The sequence below is a fragment of the Periplaneta americana genome, chromosome 16, assembly GCF_040183065.1.
Source record: "Periplaneta americana isolate PAMFEO1 chromosome 16, P.americana_PAMFEO1_priV1, whole genome shotgun sequence".
NCBI lineage: Eukaryota > Metazoa > Arthropoda > Insecta > Blattodea > Blattidae > Periplaneta > Periplaneta americana.
Window position 1 is genome coordinate 78,747,938 of NC_091132.1, and position 25,053 is coordinate 78,772,990.

At 34.2% G+C, this 25,053-nt stretch overlaps 1 protein-coding gene across 3 annotated transcripts in view; it reads left to right on the forward strand.

Moving 5' to 3' along the window:
• The window catches only part of LOC138716517 (synaptotagmin-15-like), a 313,906-nt gene that overhangs the window by 176,100 nt on the left and 112,753 nt on the right, over positions 1–25,053 (forward strand). For all 3 annotated transcript variants that reach the window (XM_069849662.1, XM_069849664.1, XM_069849663.1), the window contains exon 2: positions 16,695–16,851. In XM_069849662.1, coding sequence (XP_069705763.1) covers positions 16,695–16,851 — 157 coding nt within the window. The remainder of the gene's footprint in view (positions 1–16,694; positions 16,852–25,053) is intronic.

Genomic DNA, 25,053 nt, shown 5'->3' on the forward strand with positions numbered 1-25,053 from the left:
CATCAGTTAATTGAAATACAATTCCCCTGCAACAAGACTATCCGCGACTTCGTATCAGTCGAACACCCATGGATAAAATCCAGGAATTGGGAGGAATCAAACTATCACCACAACCAGCATATCGCCTTGATCTTACGCCCTCAGATTACTATCAGTTTCGATTGATAACCCACTTCCTGTGTGGAAGAAATTTCCAAAACTTTGAAGCTGAAGAAACTGGGTATCATGCAATTCTTCTCATCAAAAATTAGAAACTAGTATACTGTTACGAGATCAAAACCTCGCTGAAAGATGTTTCAAGCCTATAGAATCAGATGGTTTTTACTTTGAAGATTAGACAAATTTCTAATCATATCACACTCTAAATAAAATTTTTCTCCAAAGTGACATTACTTAAGAGACAGTATCTGTTTTTATTTTCTCATCTTTCTTTATGTATTTCGTATTTCTTACATCACATTATTTATTTCTGTTTCTTTATTATTTTATTACTTTCACACTTTTTCTTTCCATTTTTCTTACCTTTCTTATTTCCCTTTTCCTTTATTTCTTCACTCCTCCTTTTCTTTTGCTCTCGCCTTTCTTTTTAACTTTCTTTCCTTCACTTCCTTTATTTCTTTCTCATATGTTTCATAATTATTTTATATCTTTTTATTGTTTCTTATTTTTTTCTTCTGTTCTTTCCTCTATTATTTTCTCGTTCTTTTCGTTTTCCTTGCTGTTTTTCTGTCTCCTATCTTTTATTCCTTTCATTCTTTCTTCTTTATTTTCTTCCTTAATTGTCAACATTCCTACCTTGTTTCTTTCCATTCTACTGTACACTTAATTTGTTGCTTTTTTCTTTCCTTCGTTCCTTCTTTCCTAACTTTCTTTACATATTTACTTTTATTTTTCATTCATTTACGTCTTCCTTTCTACCTCTCATTCTTTTAACGTAAAACTTACATATTCAGAGTCAAATACATATTTCGTTATGAAAGTTTCGAATCTAATGTCAATTGCTTAGCAACGGATCAGATTTTTGCATTAATACTGTGTTTATTGAAAGGATAGACCTACTTTCTTGCATGAATACTTATTTCTCTCTTATCCAATCTTATACCCATACTGACAGCTCTCCAACAAACCAATTCAGATGAAATAGACCAATAATTCGATTGTTAATACTTGTACAGATATATGGTATATCAATATTTAATAAATAAATCGAGGAAAATAATCATTAATAATACAACACACAAATTATATTAAATTTATTTCAATCTCGACTATATTTATTATCCTTATATTAATAAGAACCAATCCATTAAAATCTAAATATCACAGTAATATCCAACGGAGGGAATTTTTTTAATTATTTTTTGTTTTTACTTTATTAAATATGTTTGCTATAGTTGGTGCGGTTTTTTTACTTTATTGGAACGTAAAGTTTCACGCAATTGCAAAGATCCTATAAATCCCCTGTCATTTTCGTCTTCTCTTTTATTTCTGCTCCGTTTTCAGCCAATCGTTTATATTTACTTTGCCTTTCCTTGCTTCATTAATCTCCTACAGTATAGTGCTGATTTCTAATCATAACATAATCATCTTTATTTAAAATTGAGCAATTTTCATTGGCACCGTCATTCAATCTCACATTTTATTATATAAATGCACACATTATGTGTACTCGTATTCCTCTGGTGCTGGTATTGCATAATTTTAACGAAGAATATTAATTATAGTTCTTCTTCCCCATTAAACAAAATTACCTTTATTTGTGTTATACTTAGAATCAGACTTTGTTTGCAATATACTTTTTAATATTACATTTCCGCCTCCTGTGATTTTGTCAACTCTTTCAGCACTTAACAATTTCGATTTTGGATAACTAAATTTTACAGACTAAACTTCGCTAACAAAATTAAAAGTTCTCTTAATACACAATGTGGAAATTCGAAAGGCAGCCTCTATTGGAATAAACTCGTTAAAATGATAGCAGATTAAAGAGTTTTGGGAAAATAATCGAAAATCGATATTAATCTTCCCTAATGGAGTACATGAAATAAGGCGAGAACTCCTTAATATTATGCATAGTATCAAAGCCTTCTGAAATAATGTTTTTATTGGTTCAGGGAATGTTGTAATATTAGGCTTATAGCTATAACACAACGATATTAACTGATCACTAGCATCAGTTCTCTATACAAATAAGAGATTTACAAAACTTTCTAAGTCATTCGTTAGTCATCTCACTCCAGGATTTATGTACGAGTACATTTTAAATTGCACGTATTTTGTTTATATACATCTATATGTACGGCATAAATATAAGTGCTTGAATAAACGTGAGACTATAACACCTGGATGAGTTACAGGAAGGGACATCTGGAAGTTGATCGAAGTTTTTGTTCCAGAATAACCATGTAAATTATTTTATTGCAGTCTATCTCATTGTTCTCTTACTTTCTTCTAGTCTCATCAATCTCTTACTTTCTTCTAAGACTTTAGTGCGGTCTTATTTCTTTCTGTATTTCTCTCTCTAGAGTCCAGAGATATATTTCCACCCATCGAGATTAGTTATGTACGAGTATTATGTCGCACTGTTTCTTGTGTCTTGGACCTTGGTGACATCTCAGTCCCTGAAAAAAGTGAAAGGAGATTTATGAAATCACGAAACGTTTTTGTTGACTTGTAATTTTTAGGTTATCTATGGTTAAAATTCGGAATTAAATAAATAATACAGTATTTATGTAATTATATATGATTTATTTATTTACTCATTATTTATTTAGTTACTTATTTATTATGCATTTGTTTATTTTTTGTTTATTATTTATTTATTTACATATTATTTATTTGCTTATTTATTTATTTACTTATTATTTATTTATTTACTTATTTATTTTTACTTATTTATTTACTTACTTATTCATTTATTCATTCATTCATTTCTTTTTTCATTCATTCACTCATTTCATTCATTCATTCATTTATAACACTGCAAAACCCAATAACAGTGCAAAATCCAATAACAGTACACAGTACAAAATTATATTTACTCATTCCATGAAATAAAAAATAGCAAAGAGATAAATACAGACACAAATACAAGATTACTTATAGCTTTTAAGGAACCCGCAGGTTCATTGCCGCCCTAACTTAAGCCCGCCATTGGTCCCTATCCTGTGCAAGATTAATCCAGTCTCTGACATCATATCCCACCTCCCTCAAATCCATTTTAATATTATGCTTGGCCTCTCTAAAAGTCCTTTTCCCTGCGGTCTCCCAACTAACACTCTACATGCATTTCTGAATTCGCCCGTGCATGCTACATGTCCTGGTCATCTCAAACGTCTGGATTTAATGTTCCTAATTATGTCAGGTGAAGAATACAATGCGTGCAGTTCTACGTTGTGTAATTTTCTCCATTCTCCCAAATATTTTCTTAAGAACTTTATTCTCAAATACCCTTAATCTCTGTTCCCCTCTCAAAGTGAGAGTTCAAGTTTCACAACCATACACAACAACCGGTAATATAACTGTTTTATAAATTCTAACTTTCAACTCTTTTGAGAGCAGACTAGGAGACAAAAGCTTCTTAATCAAATAATAATAAGCATTTCTCTATTTATTCTGCGTTTAATTTCCTACCGAGTGACATTTATATTTGTTACTGTTGCTCCAAGATATTTGATGTTTCCAACTCTTTGAAGAATAAATCTCCAATTTTTATATTTCCATTTTGTACAATATTGTGGTCACGAGACATAATCATATACTTTATCTTTTCTAAATTTACTTCCAAACCTATCGCTTTATTTGCTTCAAGTAAAATGTCCGTGTTTTCTCTAATCGTTTGTGGATTTTATCCCAACATATTCAAGTCAACCGCATAGATAAGAAGGTGATGTAATCCGCCAAATACAAGATACAAAATATATAAATATAAATTAAAAATTAAGAAAGTACATATAGGCCTATAAATAGAAGAAGTAAAATGTATAAATGAGAATTGAAGAGTAACAGATAGATAGCAATATTATTTTCAGTCAATTACCGTTACTGTCTTAATTAGGAAAATTTATATTTAATGTAAGAGATACTGAACTCAAGATCCGATGTTTTATATAGGACTAATTAATTGGAACACATTCTTATATATAGGCCTAATAGAACGAGAATAACTTACTATGAAAAAACATCGAAGCAAATTAAATTGAGAATGGAGAGAGAGACGAACAGCGTGGAAAACTACGAGCCAATAATTTCATCTAGTCTTCAGTTTTCATGGTATCATCAATGACGTCAGACTAAACCTTTCATGTCAAGATGTCAAAATATTACAATTTTTCTCTTCTTGTTTTCTACTTGGTCGAGTATACACGTTTCACGTCAAAAGATTTTGATAATTATTGTCTTCGTTTTTGAGGATTAATTGCATTACAACAAATCTATTCTTATTCAAAAATTGTATTTTACAATCACCCGTTGCTAGAATATGTTTCATATTTGTATCATATTCTAACAATTACCATGTTTTTCTCTACATTCGAAATTTGCAGATCGTGTTGGAAATTCATGGTGCGTAAAATAACAGTATCCTGCTGGATAGGACTCCAGGAAAACTGTACTAAGTTAATTCTTTTTACCCACGTTAGAATCCATTTTTGCTATACTGGTTCCAACAAAAGAGAAAAGTAATATTTCATTCCGTACTAAAGAATGAATAGGACATTTTTCTTTTTCGCATAGTAAGCTACGTTCAGCTAGGCATTGCAAAGAATAAATACAAAGATTGTAATAGGCATATATTCTATGTCCTATTGCAAACTTTGGAGGAAATGTAACATGAAAAATAACGTACTAACAAGAAGGCAGATTGGAATGAGGGCATGGCATTAATAGAACTTAATACATGTTACATTTCCTCCATATTTTTAGCGTCACTGGAATCTAAATCCTGGCCTACATTAATTACAAATGCGCGCACTATATTGTCCATCATTTCTTCTAAGTCCCAGAGAATCTGTCATTCCTGTACTACGAGATGTAGACAATAACGCCACTTGTTAGCGGTGATCTCAATAAATCCTTCATAATGTTGGTTCTTGCATTACATGGAGTTTGTAGGTGGTGTAATTTTGTGCAACGTAACCTTTAATATGACTCCAGATCATTCTTATAGTGCTTAGATTACAATGGTACGGTAGTAATCTTGCAATAATGTAACCCGTATGTTCGGTCAAATCAGACATCGCATTTCTCGTACCGTTTTTCCGAGAGACTTCATTAATTCGAGTAGTTGTGTCTTGATCATTTCCCTCTTCGAAAGTGATGTATTTGCTCTCAAGGCAATCTATAACTTAACCTTTTCTCCACGATGTATTAGCAATGAGTTCTGACTCAACAACCATAGCGAGCATTTTCCCACACCTATACCTTGTTCATCATAAAAGTATGGTATTATATTGTCAAACCATTCCACAAACATATCATTTTCTGTCATATTTTTTCTATTCGAAAACCTGATTGTCTTCTAGATTGCAGTTTTAATATTATAATGGGACACAATCTCAGTCTTTAATATATGATGTACCCAAGGGATCTGTGTTGGGTTCTATATTGTTCATTATTCATATTAATGATTTATCTCGTATACCTTATTTATTTATTGATGATGCGATTACTCAGCTAGCTGCTGATTGTTGAGTCCCAAGATTTGTTGAATGAGAATGACATCTTAATTAAGAAATGGTGTTCTTCTAACTACGTGTGTATTAACGAGAGTAAGGTTTTAGACCTTAAATTTAGTTTTCATTGGAAAAGTGAAGCTTTTCATAAAAATATCAATCTTTGGACATACATACTGAATCAGGTTTAGGCTGGGATAGTCACATCAATATGATTTTTCACAAGATAGACCGAGTTATATTCATGTTAAGAAATTTGTTAAAAATGGTCGACGTAAAAATGTTATTAACTGTATATTATGCATATGAACATAGTCATTTGCAATATGAGGAATCAGAGTTCCTCTCTTAATATCTTTAAATTACAAAATAAAGCCGTGAGAATTATCTTTGGGGTTGGGTCAAAAGATTATTGTAGACATTTATTCAAAACTTGTCATATTTTAACTCTTTCATATTTATATGTATTGTAGTGGCTGTTGTATATGAATTTTAATTGAATTTAATAATATAAGGTGAATTGTAATTATATAAGACTTGAATATTATGTAAGTATAAGACAACACAAAATAATTTTGAGTACATGTCTCTGAAGTAATTTAATATGTTACCAAGGTCAACTAGAGATTTCAAATATTAATTATTTAAATTGTAATCAAAAGAAAGTTGTATGAACATAATATGTGCTATTGTACTCGTATACTATTAATGAATATTTTAACTTGGCGAATACTTTTGTCCGATTCTGTTTTTAATGACGTTGCTACATGCTTACGTATGTATTTGTCAAAGTAATGAAAGTGTCTATAAATAAATAAAAAATAAATAGAAAACAGTCATCACTTTGAATGTGCAGGACTAGGAGACGCTTATCCGTTTGTTGGAAAATTTTAACCTTTGCTTGATTTTTATTTAACGGTTTTGTCGATCCATGCACTTTTTGTTGAATACTTTCATTAATCCAAGTCTCGTACAAATAATATATTTTGCATCCCTGTCTTAAAAGCTGTCCTATCTCACGGAAATAAAAGTCTTCGCCACAAAATGATGTCGTCCCTATCCACTGTCATATTTCTCTTATTTCTAGTCACAAATTCAAATCCTATTTAATGCAGTATCTTGTGGAGGGAAGATTTATTTAAATCCAATATGTAGTTCAGGATCGCTATTATAACAGCTGGCAACACTGAGATTAAAGTAAGAAATTCATCTCCAGCAGAATCCTTGCGCTTTACGCGGGATTGTTGAGAGAACAAATTTCTCAAACTTCACATCTAATGCACTTCTGACACGAGAGCTTTTTATAACAGGGTAGAGACTTAACTTCTTGTTAAGTTTTCCTTACAAATTGTAATAATGGCACTTGAGCTGGAAACACCGGAAAAATCAGAAGTAAATTTCTCAGTGTTGTCAATAGCATGTTCTGGATACTTATCAAACATTTATTAAATACATTTCATATCACATCTTTGGTGTCACTGCTCAACACCTTTGTTCTTTTATGTTTCAAAACATGTGATGGAGAGATTTTATGAGCCATGACAAAATTTCACACTGACGTAATAATATCTCGTTAAATATTCTCCATTAACAAATATTAATATATCAAAATAACAATATCAGGAGAAATGTTTAAGCAACAGCATACAAAAGAAAAATTTTATTTTTCATTGTTATTTCAAACGTTTCAACAACATACCAGAGCGAATTTTTTATTTCGCTACGACTATTTCAGGCGAGAAAAAGATATTTTAATCAGATAAAAGATATATACAGTTCATCTAGCGGACACACCGAGTTTGTTGACCTCTTACATATGCATCACGAGAAAAGTGTGTTGGCGGCGATGTTACCGGACTGCTCAAACTTCAAACTTAATTTTCTAATTAACCGTGCATTTAATCACAAATCGTAATATAGGTTTTCTATTCATTTTAGAGTACCCTGTCGTACCTTTCAATTTGCAAGGTTATTTCACTTCCACTCTGTATATACACCTAAACCTACTTAGAAAATATGTGATAGTCTAAGAAGCAACCAAATATATATCACGTTCCCGTGCTTCTGTTGATATCTATCCTATTCTTTACTCGAAAAAAAATTTTGTCATAATATACTAACTTATGAATGGTAAAGAATCTCGCCTGACATTTGCACAATTTCAAAGTTCCGGTAAAGTCTTCGTCGATCATATCTCGAGGTGATTGCAGTTAACATTATTAGAACTACATTCTTCCGCGGTGGAAATGACAATGAATCCAAGTGAAATTTGTACAAAGGTTTTTGGATAAATTCTCTAGAGAGTCAGGTTTTCCTGCCTTAATTTCATTAAGTTGTTATCCATCATCATCTCATTTGCATCATACGATTAGAGACATTCATGCGCTTTAGCCAGTACTATATGTGAATTGTTTATAAGTTATATTGGATATTATAATAAAGACACAGTATAATATTAAGAGTACTGGAGACTTCATATTACCTGATCTGTCACTGTAACATAAAATGGATTGAATTAAAAGTAAAACGAGGCGATTCCATGTACAAAATGAGTTTTTCAGAAAGTAATATATTCGTTATTTACAAATTAAGTGCACGTCACAAGAAGGGAAAAATATTTGTGTCACAGCGTGGGCTTTTTATATTACTAGCAACTTGAAAAGGAAATATTTATTTAGATATAAAGAAGAGACATATGAGATTTTTCAGCTAGACGTTTTATTGAACTTGATAGCTCAGACGAGACATTCTTCTTTCTGATTTACTGGTTACTTTGTTACGAGTATCAGAAAATACTGTATTTACTGTAGGCTACGGTATATGAGAAATGTGTATTGCGTATAACATTCTGGAATGTATAACAAATTTTATATTTCTTGAAATTTCTGTCTTGGATGAAAGGTTTTACATATACAGTGTATTTTGATGAACATGTCACAAACTATTAGATTGAAAATAAGATATTTCGGAATATATTAAATAAATATTCTTGCAAGATATCTAAATGTTATGAAAAATTAAGCTGAAAGTTTAATTCGGATTCAATGTGCATTGGAGTAGGTCTATCTATTAGACTGTTGATAACTGTAAATATCCACTTGCGAATTACAACCCGAAAGATTTGCATTGAAATATATGAAAACGAGTCTAACATTCTTAAATATAAGCCATGGTACATTGGAATATCTGTCGCAAAGAGAACAAATCAAAATTACAATGGCGACGTTATCCAAACAATTAGTCACTCTCCTAATCACGAAACGTATTAGAAAATCAACATTTCGGCAGTAACAAGTCCTAGAATTAAAATAATTAAATTATACATATACTCCTTGTTGTGCCTGTAATGTGATTTTCTTGTATTCAAACCATTATCACTTCAGATATACAATAATCAACATTTTTAATTAATAGTTTAAGAAAATCAAATATATAAAATTAATGCACTAATGATGAAGACAATACATAATTTTATAAGATGGAGAAGAATTGTATTGCAATAGGGAAGTTCAACATAGCAAATAGTAAATTAGATAAATTAACTGTCATTGTGCAGACCTCATTACAATTTCATTACGTTTAATTACGTATCGGTGTATTTAATAATTTTACACATATTCATTCTGGAACTTAAAATTTACGGTGAAACAGCTGAACAACATTAGTTGAAGGAAGTGTTATAGCGGCTGTTATCATGAATACATGAATGTATTAACTTCACCGAAAGTTAACCTATTATGTAAATGAGATAACCAACTGAGAATTATACGTATGTCACCACTTTCACTATGTTCAATGAATTTAGTTTTACGACATTATTCTCCACTAACATTCACATTTCAGAAAATCGTTATAAGCGACAAATGTACAAATGGAAAATGATCTTGTAGTTCCAAGTGTCAGAGCTGAGAGCATCTTATTTATCGCATTTGTTCGGATGTTTGTAATTTAAACTGCTGGAACAGTTTCTACTGTCGTTCACTCGAAGAAACAAAATTCCGTATCGAAGGTTTCCTACTAAAGTTTAATGTTTAGAGCTTCTTATTTTCTGACATTTTAAACTTTCATGAGGGCATTAAGTACGTAAGATGTAGGCTACATTGTATTCTGCAGAAAATGTTTTGAAGTTTCTTGTGTCCCAGTCTCTCGATGTATAAAAGAGACTTACAATTGAATGAATTTCATTCAGTTGAGCGTAAATACAGATTTCGGCATGACATTTATTGTCTCACTTTCAATAAAGTTGGCATTTTATACTCTTGTGTGTATTTTGCTATTTTACGCACAGAGTATTCGAGTAGACAAAGTGTTTAATGCAGTGGTCGAACTAAAACATACAAGGCGAGAGTAAAGAGCTTAAATAATTCTAAACCCTAATCATGAAACCTGTTTGCGAGAACGAATGTCCATATTTGTGTAGACAACACAACTGGACTCATTACACGCACAATCCTCGGAAGACAGAGATGAAATGAATGACTTGTAAGTTCCACAGATACAAGCAGATCTCTGACACCAGTAACTAATACATTTCCCTCCCAAATATCACAAGGATGTCTCTCAGGCTTTCCCAATTCGGCTTTATCATTCCACTTACACCAACAAAGAAGCAGAAAACTTCCCTGATTTAGGGTCGAGGTGAGTCTTCCCTCTTCGAGAGACGCCACTCAACGTCCTTCGCCAATATTAAGAATATTCCTGATCCCACTAATTTGAACAGAAGAAAGAGTTATTATGAACATTCATATAAAGGGTGGGCAAAATAAAACTGGCCCGGAAAATCTGTAATATTTACAAGATTTCCAAGGCAGTGTGTCCTGTTGCTCCGTCTTCCTGAAAATATCCATACAGTCTTTCATCTTCTGTAAGTTGATCCACGTATGGATTAAGCAGATTCTGGACATACCGGTTAGCATTTATAGTTTCGTGAAAGAATCGTGTTATGATGCGGACACCTGACATTGCGCACCAAACACCAATCTTGAGATTATGCAACGTCTCTTCCAAGTACTCATGGGGATTTATTGATGCATAATGACGCATGTTCTTGAGTTAACATACCCTGACAGGCTGAACCAGGCCTCATCTGAAGAAATGAAAAACTGATTATCCAAAAGTCCTGATTCCACTTCACTCAGAAACCACAGCCAGAACTCAACACGCGAAGGTTCGTCTGGACGCTCTAACGCATGCACAACAGTAAATTTGTAAGGATACAGATGCAGGACCTGTTTGATAATGTTTCGACACGACGTTCTCTTAATTCCCACTTGCACAGATAAACGGCATTGCGATTTCGTCGGACTTGTTCCAGGCTTTCCTGCACTCGAGCAATGTTTTGTGGTGTTCGAACTATTTTCGGATAGTTACGGTTTTTATTCGCTACAGTGCCCGTTTCATGCCATTTTGCCACTACAGTCCTTGCTGGATGGTTTGCCAAAACACGTCCAGTCTGAAACTCTTGCGCAAACAGTTCCGCACACATTTTCCATGAATTGTGCTTCGCATAACACTTGACAATGAACACGCGTTCTTTTATCGTGAGCACCATTTTGTGTTGCATTCGACTGGCCACTAAACACGTCTGCTCCTCTCACTCACTCAAACGTAATGACACAGCGAAGCTCGGGACAGAGCATGCGGGAGATGCGCATGCGCGGACATGAGACAGCAACCCAATGTTGCATTGAAATCACGGTTTCCTGTATTGTCAGTGTCATTTTCGCGTCAGTCTTATACATATAAATTCATGTATTTCATTTATACTGTATTTTCAGCGGGCCAGTTTTATTTTGCCCACCCCGTACAACTGCCTTGTTTCCACTTGAGTTGAGAGAAAACCACGAATGAAACCTCAACCAGGTAACTTGTCCCAACCAGGATTTGAACCCGGGCCCGCTCGTTCACGGTCAGGCAAACTAACCGTTGCTCTACAGGGGTGGACTGCGAACTGTTCTAGATTATTATTATTATTATTATTATTATTATTATTATTATTATTATTATTATTATTATTATTATTATTATTATTCAATCTCCAAACGCTTTATCACTGCACAGTAAACTACCACCATTATGAATTATATATATATATATATATATATATATATATTATATATTATACTAAGCTTTGATGTATGTAGGCCTATCCAGTAAGTTAATATCCAGAACTAGTATGCAAAAAAATAATTCGTGTATCTTTTATAGTTTATAAATAACCAAAATTCATCCCAGCCCCGCTTAAATAAAATGAAAGTTACTGAATATTAAACCTATAAGATGAGCCAATGCTATAATCATGTTAAAGAGTTTGGCTTTCAAATATTACCACACTCTTGACATACTTACTGATGAATAAAATTAAAGCTTACACATCAACTACTGTGAGGAAAGAACTAAATTGACAACTCAGTTATGAAATCATTCCTCTGTTTCGAATTGCCACGTCACGCAAGGAACTAATAACCCCATTTTTATAACAGCTATTTATCTACGGCATCAGAATTCATATCTAAATCGTTTTCATAACACACGCTGCAAAATAAGGCATAGCCATTGCAAGTGAAAGCAGCTTCCGGTCCGTGACTACCACTCTTGTGTTATGCTATAAATTTCTCTCTCCAGGTCGATATAACAAAGCCGCTAGTAATTGAATAATACATTACAGTGTTTTGTCTCGAGGGCGACGTTCTGATGTTTCTATAATGTGTTCTCCAATACTGTCTCCACAGTTTTCCTCACAAAATTAAGCGAGGATTGAGGTAGAAAAAGACATTTTTCATTTTTCCTTATTACCATAATATAAATTACAGTATTTTACAAGTATTTTAAAGTCCAGAAATTAATATTAAGGGTGAAAGTAACACTAAAATTGCTTGCTATACTTTTGAGACAGCAGTCTTATTTTTTAGTTGGTTATTTGAAGACGCTCTATCAACTACTGGGTTATTTAACGTTGAAAGAATTGGTGAGAGAGATGGTATTTTGCAAGATGAGGCCGAGCATTCGCTATACATTACCTGACATTCGCTTTACGGTTCGAAGGAAACCTTGGAAAAACACAACCGAGTAATCAATCCAAGCTGGAATCGAACCCATCTCCGAGCTCAGCTCCGGATCATAAGGCAAACGGCTCTACTGACTGAGCTACGCCGATGGCCAACAGTCTTATTCCAGAGTTATCATGCCAATGCTAACAGTAGCGGCTTGTGATCGAAATCCTCGGTGAGGGCAGATGCAACTAGTTTAAGTGCCTCCGATAGGAAATGTTTATTCATGAGATTAATTATTATTGTATTAGGCCTATACTATTATTATTATTATTATTATTATTATTATTATTATTATTATTATTATTATTATTATTATTAATGAAAAATAATAATGTCATTCACCAAATAAGTTGTTAAGCTGTGAGTTTCAATGATTGAGAGTGTTGAAATTCACCTTTCTTTCTTCTCTTTTTATTTTCTTCCTTTGACAGCAACAAACAAGGTCAACAGAAATGTTTATTTTGCACCACATTACCACTTATGTTGTCCATACCAGGATGCAATAGAAACTAGCGTTTTAAGATTATCTGTCAGAAAAATTGTCAGCGATGTCGTAGGTATCTCGGTAGGCTATCTCTTTATTTAAAATTTCCTTTCTTTCAATATTATTTCTTCTCGAAAAAGGACACTCTAACAATGAATTAACTACATAATCATTATTTCTCGCATTTGTTTCTGTTTATATTTTCTCTAAACACGTAACAACATTGATCCTGACTCACGAAGTACAATAGTACAACACCCTCGGTTAAGTCATAAACTGAGACTATAAGGGGAGAGAATAGTGTGGGTCTCTGCCTGTCAAAGAGCGGGAATTTTTATGTTATTTATGGCCTATTTAGGAAGACAAGTCACCACTGTTATTCCCAACCCATTCTATCCTGGAGACCGGACCATGAATGGGAGGAGTGAGAGCTGACCAGGCCACGAGGCCAGAAGAATTGTGCCTCAGCTACAACGTTTTAAGCGCAAGCTCAAAGCCCGCGAAAATACAGGAAATTCAGAAGCCAGACCCGGCACGAGCGATTCTGGCCTCAGGAACAAATTTTACTGGAAAACAGGTCTATATGCATCACACGCCAGACCCGGCACGAGCGATTCTGGCCTGAGGAACAAATTGTACTGCTAAATAGGTCTATATACGTCACAAAGTTTTCAAATGCTTCTACAGCGATATATGCTTCATTCAAATAACTAATATATTATATAAAAACACAAAATTTGATTTCAGTAAAGCCAACTGACTGAGGCCCGGCCTCTCTTGCCTCAGTCAATCAGCCGTCACTGATGATAAGTATCAAGATATAAATTATTTCTGTTAATTTACAAGTCGACTTATACTCATGTGTAATTTTAAAGTGCTGCGTTTACGCTCGAGTATCAATTGAAGAAATAAAATCAACTGCTTCGTACATTTCAACATCTGACGTTACTTGCTTAGCAACGTCAATGGATTATGTCACACCAATCGACGTCACTTACTTATCAACGGTTCGGACTCTTGCATTAATACGGTGCTTACTAGAGGGATATATTTATTTTTATGCATGAATTCTATTTTGTCTTATCACAGACCCGTACTAATACCTCTCTAACAAACTAATTCAGATGAACCACAGTAATTCCATTTTAAATAATTATACTGATATAATTATACCGGAACATCATTTTTAACCTGGCTATACCTTTGGATTAACGGTAGAGAACCGGAAACACTGTTTGATACCCTCTTCTACGACCTGAGTTTGATGGTATTAGCGTAAAATGTAAACAAATCACTTTACTGGTTACAGGAGAGAAAAAAAGTAGTGCATCCATTTACGTAAACTAGGAAATATCACGATTCTGAGTTTGATAATTTTCGTTAGGTTTTTATTTAATCAACATGTACTACAGTATTAACAATAAGTGTTACGAACTGAGCTATCCATGCGGACGTAGTCATTGTGCATTGTATATTATATTATCTACAGCACATTAGCATACAATATAGAGAATACATTTAAGTTGAAAAATAATAAAAATATGAATATTTAAACAAATTGTTGAAAATGATGGCCGTTCATTTCGATACAGACTTCAGTTCTTTTTTTTTTTTTTTTTTTTGCATATTATCGCACTATCTTGTACCTAATTCGTATTTCCAGTTTCGTCCTTCGTACCTAAAAACAGTAACTCATGTTGGAATAATTCTGTACCTACTCTATAACAGTACCTTACGTACTGTAAATTCAATTCTGCCCGATCCCACAGATAAATTTACTTTGTCCGCGCAAGTGGTTATGTCGTAGGTTGTAGAAAGGGAGGAAATCACGTGACAGTTAATTATTTAACGAGGCCCTTTCATTTGGTTATTTTAAACAGTTGTATAATATTACATAGACGTCCGATTCCTAACAGTAAATATTTTCAGAAGTGATCTAAGACAGCCCACCCACTAGCCTTTACAGAGGGGCGAGCAGAAGCGGGTGGGGGAAACCGGGATGCGACGTAACCAAACGGACACAGTGCCTGTGCTAAAATATGATTCAATATTCAATGTTTTCTCTTCACTGGAAAATGTTACCATATTTCTGGAACGTACTATATTCACTCACTCAGTACTGCCTATGCGACCTTGGTTCTATATGGAGGACGGGTGAGGTTTACTACATAGTAGAGGGGGTGAGAGTGAAGTACATTAAAAAACTCAGGTACAATAAGAATTGAAGTAAAAATAAAATGATGTCCCTGCAGTATATATTAAATAGAGAAATAAAGGAAAAGTGATCATAAATAATGAAAAATCTAAATTTCATTTTAGAAAAAACAGCTCACAACTAACACACGCTATAGGCCCTACTTCAGTTACTTCAATTTTCCCGAACAAACAGTACAGTTATCCAAAATATTGGTTACTGAAAGGTAAATTTTCAATCGCGGACAATTAAATAAAAGTATGTATTGGTCTCGTAACCCACTTCCTACACATACCTTGTTATTGCAGAGCATCCCTGCGTCTTTGTCCGCTTTGCAAAGAAAAGGATTCCTATAAGCATATTTTATTACTGTGTGTCGAATTGAAACATATACGGAGAAAATATTTACCACCGTCGATGCTAAGTCAGAGTAGGAGTTCGCTTGCATGTCTTGACCTCATGGGGAATAGAGAATGGGAACAAAAGACTGGATTGTTCCTCTTGAAGGCGAGAAAGATTAGAGCTGCAACTGTCGAAGTTTGCGACGCGAACTGAGGAAGGGATAATAGTATCCACCCAACTGTACACTTTTAGGTCTTTTAGGTTAGGATATATTATATAATGTGTTTTATTGTGCCATTTCCATTTTTAATATTTGTGTTTTTTTAGAGAGTAATTGGATGTAATCATAGGTGTGGGGGAACCTACAAAGGAGGACTTGTTTCGGGTACAAAGCACGTACGGTCGGAAGACCCGTGCATTAGATTTTAGAAAAAAGTATGATAATATAAAATTTGTATGTGTAATATTACTTAATAAATCTATCTATCTATCTATCTATCTATCTATCTATCTATCTATCTATCTATCTATCTATCTATCTATCTATCTGTCTGTCTGTCTGTCTGTCTGTCTGTCTGTCTGTCTGTCTGTCTGTCTGTCTGTCTGTCTGTCTGTCTGTCTGTCTGTCTGTCTGTCTGTCTGTCTGTCTGTCTGTCTGTCTGTCTGTCTGTCTGTCTGTCTGTCTGTCTGTCTGTCTGTCTGTCTGTCTGTCTGTCTGTCTGTCTGTCTGTCTGTCTGTCTGTCTGTCTGTCTGTCTGTCTGTCTGTCTGTCTGTCTGTCTGTCTGTCTGTCTGTCTATCTATCTATCTATCTATCTATCTATCTATCTATCTATCTATCTATCTATCTATCTGTATATCTAATTATAGTATATTTATTATTGAATTCTATTCCCACATTAATAATACGAGTACAAGGTTTCATTTTACCAATTCCGTCTATTATTGCAGGCCTGGTGCTACCACTAGTGGCGGCCGGTGCCGTGGTGCTATTGGTGCTGGTGACAACGCTGCTGTTATTACGAAGACGCAAGTCTGCGGATGGCGAAGGCGCCGGTCCTAGCATCGTGGTCTACCCTTCTCACCAAGGCAGTGGGCCCCAGTTCCTGTGAGTATGCAAAATTCTCTCCTTTCTATAAATACTGGCACTGGGCCCAGAACAAGTGAAACAGTCGGGTGTTGGCAATGAGGGTCTTGGCTTGAAAAAAAATAGATCGAAACGAAGACAAATATGGAATAAAGCAAATGGAGAAAGGAGGTTAATGATTCAGGGAACGATTGAAAGAAAATGTAACCATAGTATAAAACAAATACGTCGAGGAAATAACCTAAAAATGTAGAAAGTGTAGTTTATTTATTTCATAATTTATTCATAAATCTCTTCAACTTTCTCTTTGTTTTCTTATTTATGTTGCAATGCTTTTGACAATCACGGAATAGATATGATTACGTCGCTGCATGGAAGCCACAGACGTCAGTTAAAGTCTTTGTATGACATGTTTGCTCGCTGTCCGGTGATCTTGTATTGTTTTAAGACACAGAGTAAATTTACGCATATGTTTGTTTAATGTAGGAAAAAGTAAGAAGTCGAATCAAAAGTTAAGAGAGATGGAATGTTGTGCAATATTATTTAGGAGTATGTTTATTAAGTACAACATTTTGAAAGTATAACAGAGAGTATCGAACTTGCTATTTTGAAAAAAGAAATTCTACCAGACCAATGGAAGAAGTCCATAATTGTACCTGTCTTTAAGAAGGGGGAAAAGATTGTATAGTAACTTTCAAGAAATATCACTTTTGTTGTATTCATACAAAATTTTGACCAATATTATTTTGTGAAGACTAAAAATTCATATGTAGAAGAAATTATTGGGGATCATCAGTATGGTTTTAGGCGTAATATATAGACAGTTTATCAGATATTTTTGTATTCGACAGATATTGAACAAAAAATGGAAGTATAAAGGTACAGTATAACAGTTATTCATAGATTTCAAAAAGGAACATGACTCGGTTAAGAGAGAACTTTTATATAATATTCTTATTGAATTTGGTGTTCCTAAGGAACTAGTTCGATTAATTAAAATGTGTCTGTGAAAGGTACAGCAGAGTCTGTATACCCCAGTTTCTGTCGGATGTTTTTACAGTTCACTGCGGACTAAAGCAAGGAGGTGCACTATCACCTTTACTTTTTAATTTTGCTCTATAATATGCCATTAGAAAAGTTCAGGATATCAGAGAGGGTTTGGAATTGAACAGGTTACATCAGCTGCTTGTCTATGCTGATGGATTGAATATGGTAGGACAAAATCCAAAACGATTAGAAAAAAAGACGAGAATTTTACTTGAAGCAAGTAAAGAGATATGTTTGGAAGTAAATCCCGAAAAGACAAAATATATGATTATGTCTCGTGACCAGAATATTGTACAAAATGAAAAAATAAAAATCGGAAGTTTATCTTTTGAAAAGGTGGAAAAAATTCAAATATCTTGGTGACACACTAACAAATACAAATTACACTCGGGAGGAAATTAAACGTGGAATAAATATGGAAAATGCCTGTTATTATTCCGTTGAGAAGCTTTTGTCATCCTGTCTGCTCTAAAAAAATCTGAAAGTTAGAATTTATAAAACAGTTATATTACCGGTTGTTCTGTACAGTTGTGAAACTTGGACTCTCACTTTGAGAGAGGAACAGAGAATAAGGTTCTTAGGAAAATATTTGGGACTAAGAGGGATAAAGTTACAGGGGAATGGAGAAAGTTACACAACGCAGAACTGCACGCATTGTATTCCTCACCTGACATAATTAGAAACATTAAATCCAGACGTTTGATATGGACAGAGCATGTAGCACGTATGGGCGAATCCAGAAATGTATATAGTAGAGTGTTAGTTGATAGGCCGGAGGGAAAAGACCTTTGGGGAGGCCGAGACGTAGATGGAAGGATAATATAAAAAATGGATTTGAGGGAGGTGGGATATGATGATAGAGACTGGATTAATCTTGCTCAGGATAGGGACCGATGGCGGGCTTATGTGAGCGCGGATTTCTTAAGAACCGTAAGTAAGTAAGGACGTATAGTACTTTATGTAATTAAGCTTCCTTAGTTTCCTCATTAATTTAGTTTACTATAACATCTCTAATTAATGACTCCCACTTCCAATTATTACACTATTTCTCATGATAAATTTGGGCCTAATTTCATGACAAAGCATCATTCCACAACAACCTAAAATTGTATTTACTTTATAGGCCTACAAGTGTGTTACGTGGATTTTAATAAATTATTTATAGGAAACTGACTTATATTTCTATCACTTATTAACATGATTTCAGAATTATACGCAGACGACAATTTAGTTACCACAGATACTCAAACTATAACATTCCACTGCTTCGGCTATTGTTAAATTATATTATGAATTACAGACTATTGGAATGAAATTTCTCAACGGGATGTATGATGCATATGATATAATTTTATGACTGAATTCAATATCGGAAAAGATCATACACATATTATCCGCATGTTTTTTTGGCACTTAAAACCATTTTTAAGTTTCATATAATTTTCGCATATAATATCTGTAACGTACTCGATCGACAAGAACACAAAAAATTTAACGTTTTGTAATGAAAGGTTTTCATGTAAATTCTGACGTCACTGAAGTGGAATCTAAAGTTTGTCACTTTCTTACATAATCCATGGTTTCCTATATTGCAATAAAATTTACACTGCAATAAATAATTCCTGCATAGCTATGATATTTGCTACAAATGTTCATTCTCTTCCTTGCATGAACTCTTACCTACTTCAGTTATCACAGACTAATTGCTATATTTCTTAAACAAGTAGAAAAAGAACAACACTGTATGAGTAAATTCAAATTTGCAAGTAATAAACATGAACATATTTGGTGTATGAGTTACGTATAAACATGACTGAAAAAAGTATAGTAAAGTTTTTAACCCTTAAATTCACAAACTATCCTATAGGATGCAACATGCTATATATATATATATATATATATATATATAATTTAAACTGGTAATGGAAATTACGGGAAAACAGCTGAACGGATTTTAATAAATGGCCCCTCATTTTGAAGCTTGGAACCCAAAGTTTTTCGGAAAAGTAGTAGTTTTCAGTGAAATGTCAATTTTCCTACATAATTTTCATATTTTCCAAAATCCATCTGTTGTCAGTTTTGAGAACTAATTTTATTGAATCACGGCCGACTTGATTGAATTTCAGAACAAAACACACACTACAATAAACAATAGGCTATTACACGAAGGCCATGACCTGCAGGATTGCCGACACATTTAGAGCTCAATTCAATTTGTTATTAAAAACTGATTCTGCGGTGTATAATTTTCTGAGTACAGCTGTGTATTGGATATTCAAATCTACGAAACTTGAGGTGGTTTGATGACATTATTACCATTAGAAATTAAATATTATTATAGTTAATATCATGATGCGTCTATTTTTCATTAATTGTACATAATATTAATGCTATATTGATGACATGAAAGTGAAACGTTTTGAGGTTATGTAAGTAAATGTAGAGAATATCTTAATTTAGATCTTCATTTCTATAATTTACTGAGTGACTGCTATATATAACTACAAAACTTCAGTAAGATAATAATATTGTTACTAAAAATCAAATATTTTTATACTTATTAACCCAATGGGGTTGGGTCTTTTTTCATATACTTAATGGCGGTGTAGTGTAGAGATTGATATGTATCACTGTCTTCAGTATTGGCTCGAGAGAGCGCAAAAATTACAGTTCCTAAGGAAAGATAAAAAGGTATTACTTACTGATAAAATAAGAGGCCTAGAAAATTTTGTAGTCTCCAGATCATTTCAGCAAGATCTCTTAGTAGGATAAAATGATTTTACGCTCTACATTTCAAGTTCTACATGTAGCAGCTATACGAAAATGCTATTGTTCGAAAGCTTAGCAAACCTGACATTTTTTTAACTTTTGCCTACAATCCACAATGACCTGAAGTAGCTACTGCTATCGTCCTGACATTGATACTTGCGTTTTCGCATTGAAACTCAAAAACTGAAGTTGGATAGGTTCAAGAAAAAGTATTTGGCCTAAAAAAATCCATTCAGAGGGAGTATGTTTCATTATTATAGAAGCAAATAACTATCAAAAAGACAAGTATTCTTCATTGAAAATAAATCTGAAAAATTTTTATTTGAACGTCTGACGAACTTAGTTTGCAGCAGCATTTGCTGAACAAGCCACTAGTTATGCTATAATTTTAATAGAACAATAAAAAAAATTGGTAGTAAAATTAAATAACCAAACTTACACAGTACTATAATATTATACACATATAAAATATGGACATTGCTATAGTTGTTTTCTTTACAGTCCAACACGGTTTAATAAACTAGTGTGAGAAATGATTTATTTATTTATCTGATGATAAATACTTGTTTGGGGAATCATCAATCTTCAAAGAAAACAACAATTGAACAAACATTAAGAAACGATTTTATAGAAAAAACATCTTCTCTCTGGCTTCCCAATAGCGTTTCACTTCCGTGAGTGACTGTAGGCCAGGACTTATTGAATGGTGATGCCGGTCCATCTCTATATTAGAGTTATACAATTTGCAGGATGGTGTCTCCATTATCCCAAAACGAAAGAGGTGTTTCGCCAGTAAATCATGCCATGTTGCTAGACGAAAGAGATTTTCTTAAATACAGTCTTTTTTTTTTTTTTTTTTTTCAAAAAAAATACAACTGTTGATTTTAAAGTTGAACTAGGGAGATAAGGGAGTTACAAAGTAAATTGTCACGTAGGCTGCCTACCCATACGTTTATAGACACGTCCGTGAATCGATTACATGGTGCGGAATGGGATAAAATAATCCGGAAGAAGCTTACTGGTTTGTCTGAAAAGGAATCAAAAATATAAATAGCGCCAACATTCAATAGGAAGCCAGCTTTAATATAAACACGTTGGCTTTAACAAAAAAATTATAATCCAATAAAACAATAAAACTCACATGACACAAACGCCTCAACACGCACACTTTCATTATCGTCCCATCTTCTCTGTCAAAGTCCAATCTCAGGCAATAAAAATGAAAGGTGTAATCACACTTTAACTAAGTAATAACGTAGCAATATCAGCATATAAATATATGAAAATAAATTTAAGTCACGCCGCTATTCCCCTCTCTTATAAAATAATATTAACACACTAAATGAAACATAACTCTCGGAAATCATTCGGCATAACATCCGCAATCAAAAAACTGTCTTATTACAAAACATCAAACATGCACGTACGTATGCCTGAAGAAAATACTAAATTTCCATAAGGCGGAGAAAGAAGTTCAATGAAATTTAATTAATTAACTTGGCTGTAAAATCAGCAAAAGGAACGATAATTGACACCTAGTTGGATGTTAAACGTTTTTGAAAGACACCACGGAAAAATCCCCGATACAGTCAGTGCGCACATAGTATCAGCACAGTCTAGTATATACAGTCACGAAGCTCAATACGTAGTAAATATGTATCCATAGATAGTTGCTACTATCGCCTCATTACAGACAATGCGAAATAGTACCTGCACAGTCTATTGTTCCTAGTGCCCTCAAAACTCAAGCTTCGTGACTGTATATACTAGACTGTGGTATCAGTCAAAGTATGATTATTATAGGTATCCTACAAGCAAACCTTAGCTCGAACTCCTCGCGCCGCGCATGCTATATTTCTCTTACCCCCCTGCAGTAGGCTTGAGAGCATGCTGGGATCGGGAGCATACGTCATCTGCGCGAGGCAGTCACGCCCGCTGGTTTCTGCGCACTGAGTTTTCCTTGTTGCATGCCTATAAATGGGGCAATAATGGAGAGCAGGAAATCTCACAGAATCCGCTTGAGTAAACGAGCGACATATCTAACAGGCTTACTCTCAGCAGGTCACATAACTCAGGCTTAGAAATAGTTGGCTAGTAGAGCAGTCCATCCAACTCCGACGCTCAGCGTTCACAAGGCGATGTCAGCATCACTGGCTATCACGAGACTTCACGCTGCGTCGATCCCTGTTAGTAGACAACTTGCTCGATCACTTGCTCGTAGGTCACTGCCGAGACAGAACAAGCCGCTCCAAAGAAAAACATAAAAAAACCGTTAATATTCAAAGCAACCAATGAAACAATCCAATTCAGTTAGTCTCGAATCCCGGAAGAGAAACAAGCTGAAAGCACCGCGCCCTAGCGGAAAGGAAATAGTCGCGTTAGCTTCAAACACCCCGACCACGCAAAAGATTACACTGATCCCTATAGGGAAATAACTAAAATAAAATGGAAATAAATAAATCAAAAGAAATAAGATAAAAGCAAAGGAAGGAAATCAAACTAAAATAAAGAGGAAAGGGAAGAGAAATGGGAAAAAGAAACCGTGGCGAGAAACAAACGCCACAAAATGACAAGGTTTTCCTAATATTCTGCCCTATCCTACGAAAATGTGCAATCACAGTATTTCGCATAAGTATAAGACAGAAAATATATCTAATAAATAGTTTTCCTTCCCTTTCTTTCTTTGATCATGTAACCGATATGTAGGTATTGAACTTTATTATGCGATGTAAAAAATAAGTATAAATAATAATAATAATAATAATAATAATAATAATAATAATAATAATAATAATAATAATAATAATAATAATAATTCGCACCAAAATTTGCGAGAAAATGCCATTATTTGTCTCTATGTTTTCAGGTTTGTATTATTTATGGTACACTATCTACCAAAAAGTAATTGGGCACTGTTTTTGCCCCTTAGAACCCCTTGGTACCACCTCTTTTTGCTATAGCAGCAGCCACCCTTTCAGGCATGCTCTCCACTAGTTTGTGTAGGATATCCACTGGAATGCGTCGCCATTCCTCTTACAACATAGCACTCAGTTGAACAATGGAAGTTGGCCGCATCTCCCGAGACCTCAATCGCCGGTCCAATTCGTCCCAAAGGTGCTCAATGGGATTAAGATCAGGACTCTGTGCAGGCCAGTCCAACCGATAAACATTATTGTCTGCATACCACTGCATAGTAGCCGCCGAAACATGGGGCCAACTTCCATTGTCCAACTGAGTGCCATATTGCAAGAGGAATGGCGACGCATTCCAGTGGATATCCTACACAAACTAGTGGAGAGCATGCCTGACAGGGTGGCTGCTGTTATAGCAACAAGAGGTAGTACCACAAGGTTCCAAAGTGGCAAAAACAGTGCCCAATTACTGTACTTTTTGGTAGATAGTGTATTTTGTTATATTTCTGGTAACTGCAGTATTACTGTACTTAATATTGATTTCAATTACTAATTGTATTCAGCGTCTACATTCAACGTGGACGAGAAATGGTAAAGGAATTATGTACAGCATGATACTTGGTTAGTGCGTAATTTAAAACAGGATTGCATCATGAGCAGCTTATGAAAATGCAGAAGGAATGAGTTATTAACAAAGTTCCCTTCTGAAGTTTTAATAGCTATCCCCTCCCCTTACCTCTGCTATGGTAGCGTGATCTAGACTATCAATGTGTTACGCAAGCAATCCTAGTTCTAGTCTTGGTTATGCCTGCGATTTTTTCTTTGAAAAGAATCTATAGTGACACTTATGGCGGAAATGTCGCAAATTACAAGCATGCAACGCCTGAAAAACGCCCTTGAACTTCGGCACAAATGACAAGCGCACTGTGGGAGTCTACGTGGCTTCATATATGGAGGATTCTATACTTTCCGAAGTAATTTATTTTTCATATGATCATTTACATTCCTGTTTGCAATACATATCAGTTTTCTTATAATCATCATCGCTGCGCCTCCAAAATCCGCTGTTTTTTTTTTTCAGGAGAAAAGCATTGTCACGTTTAACTTCCTTGATTTTCAAAACTAGTTTTGGTATAATTTCAATCATTACAAGAAAAAAATTATAGTGAAAGTAGCAGCTTCGAAAATCAATATAATTAAATGTGACAATGCTTTACTCTTTGTCCTGCAAAATCTTTCTCAAAACACGTAGCGGATTTTGGAGACGCAGCGACGATATTATATTTGATAGAGTTTATCATCGTTACCTCGCTAGACAGACACGCACACACTCACTGTCATATTTCCGAACTCAAGCATAGACCCGTGAATGTACAGTTCCAGAAAACAAAATGGCCCGCGTAATTGAAGGGTTCAGAGCCATAGTGGGCCAAGCGCCATTTATTAAAAACGGAGAAAACAAGAGTTAAGATTAAGTGATTACCGTAATTTAACT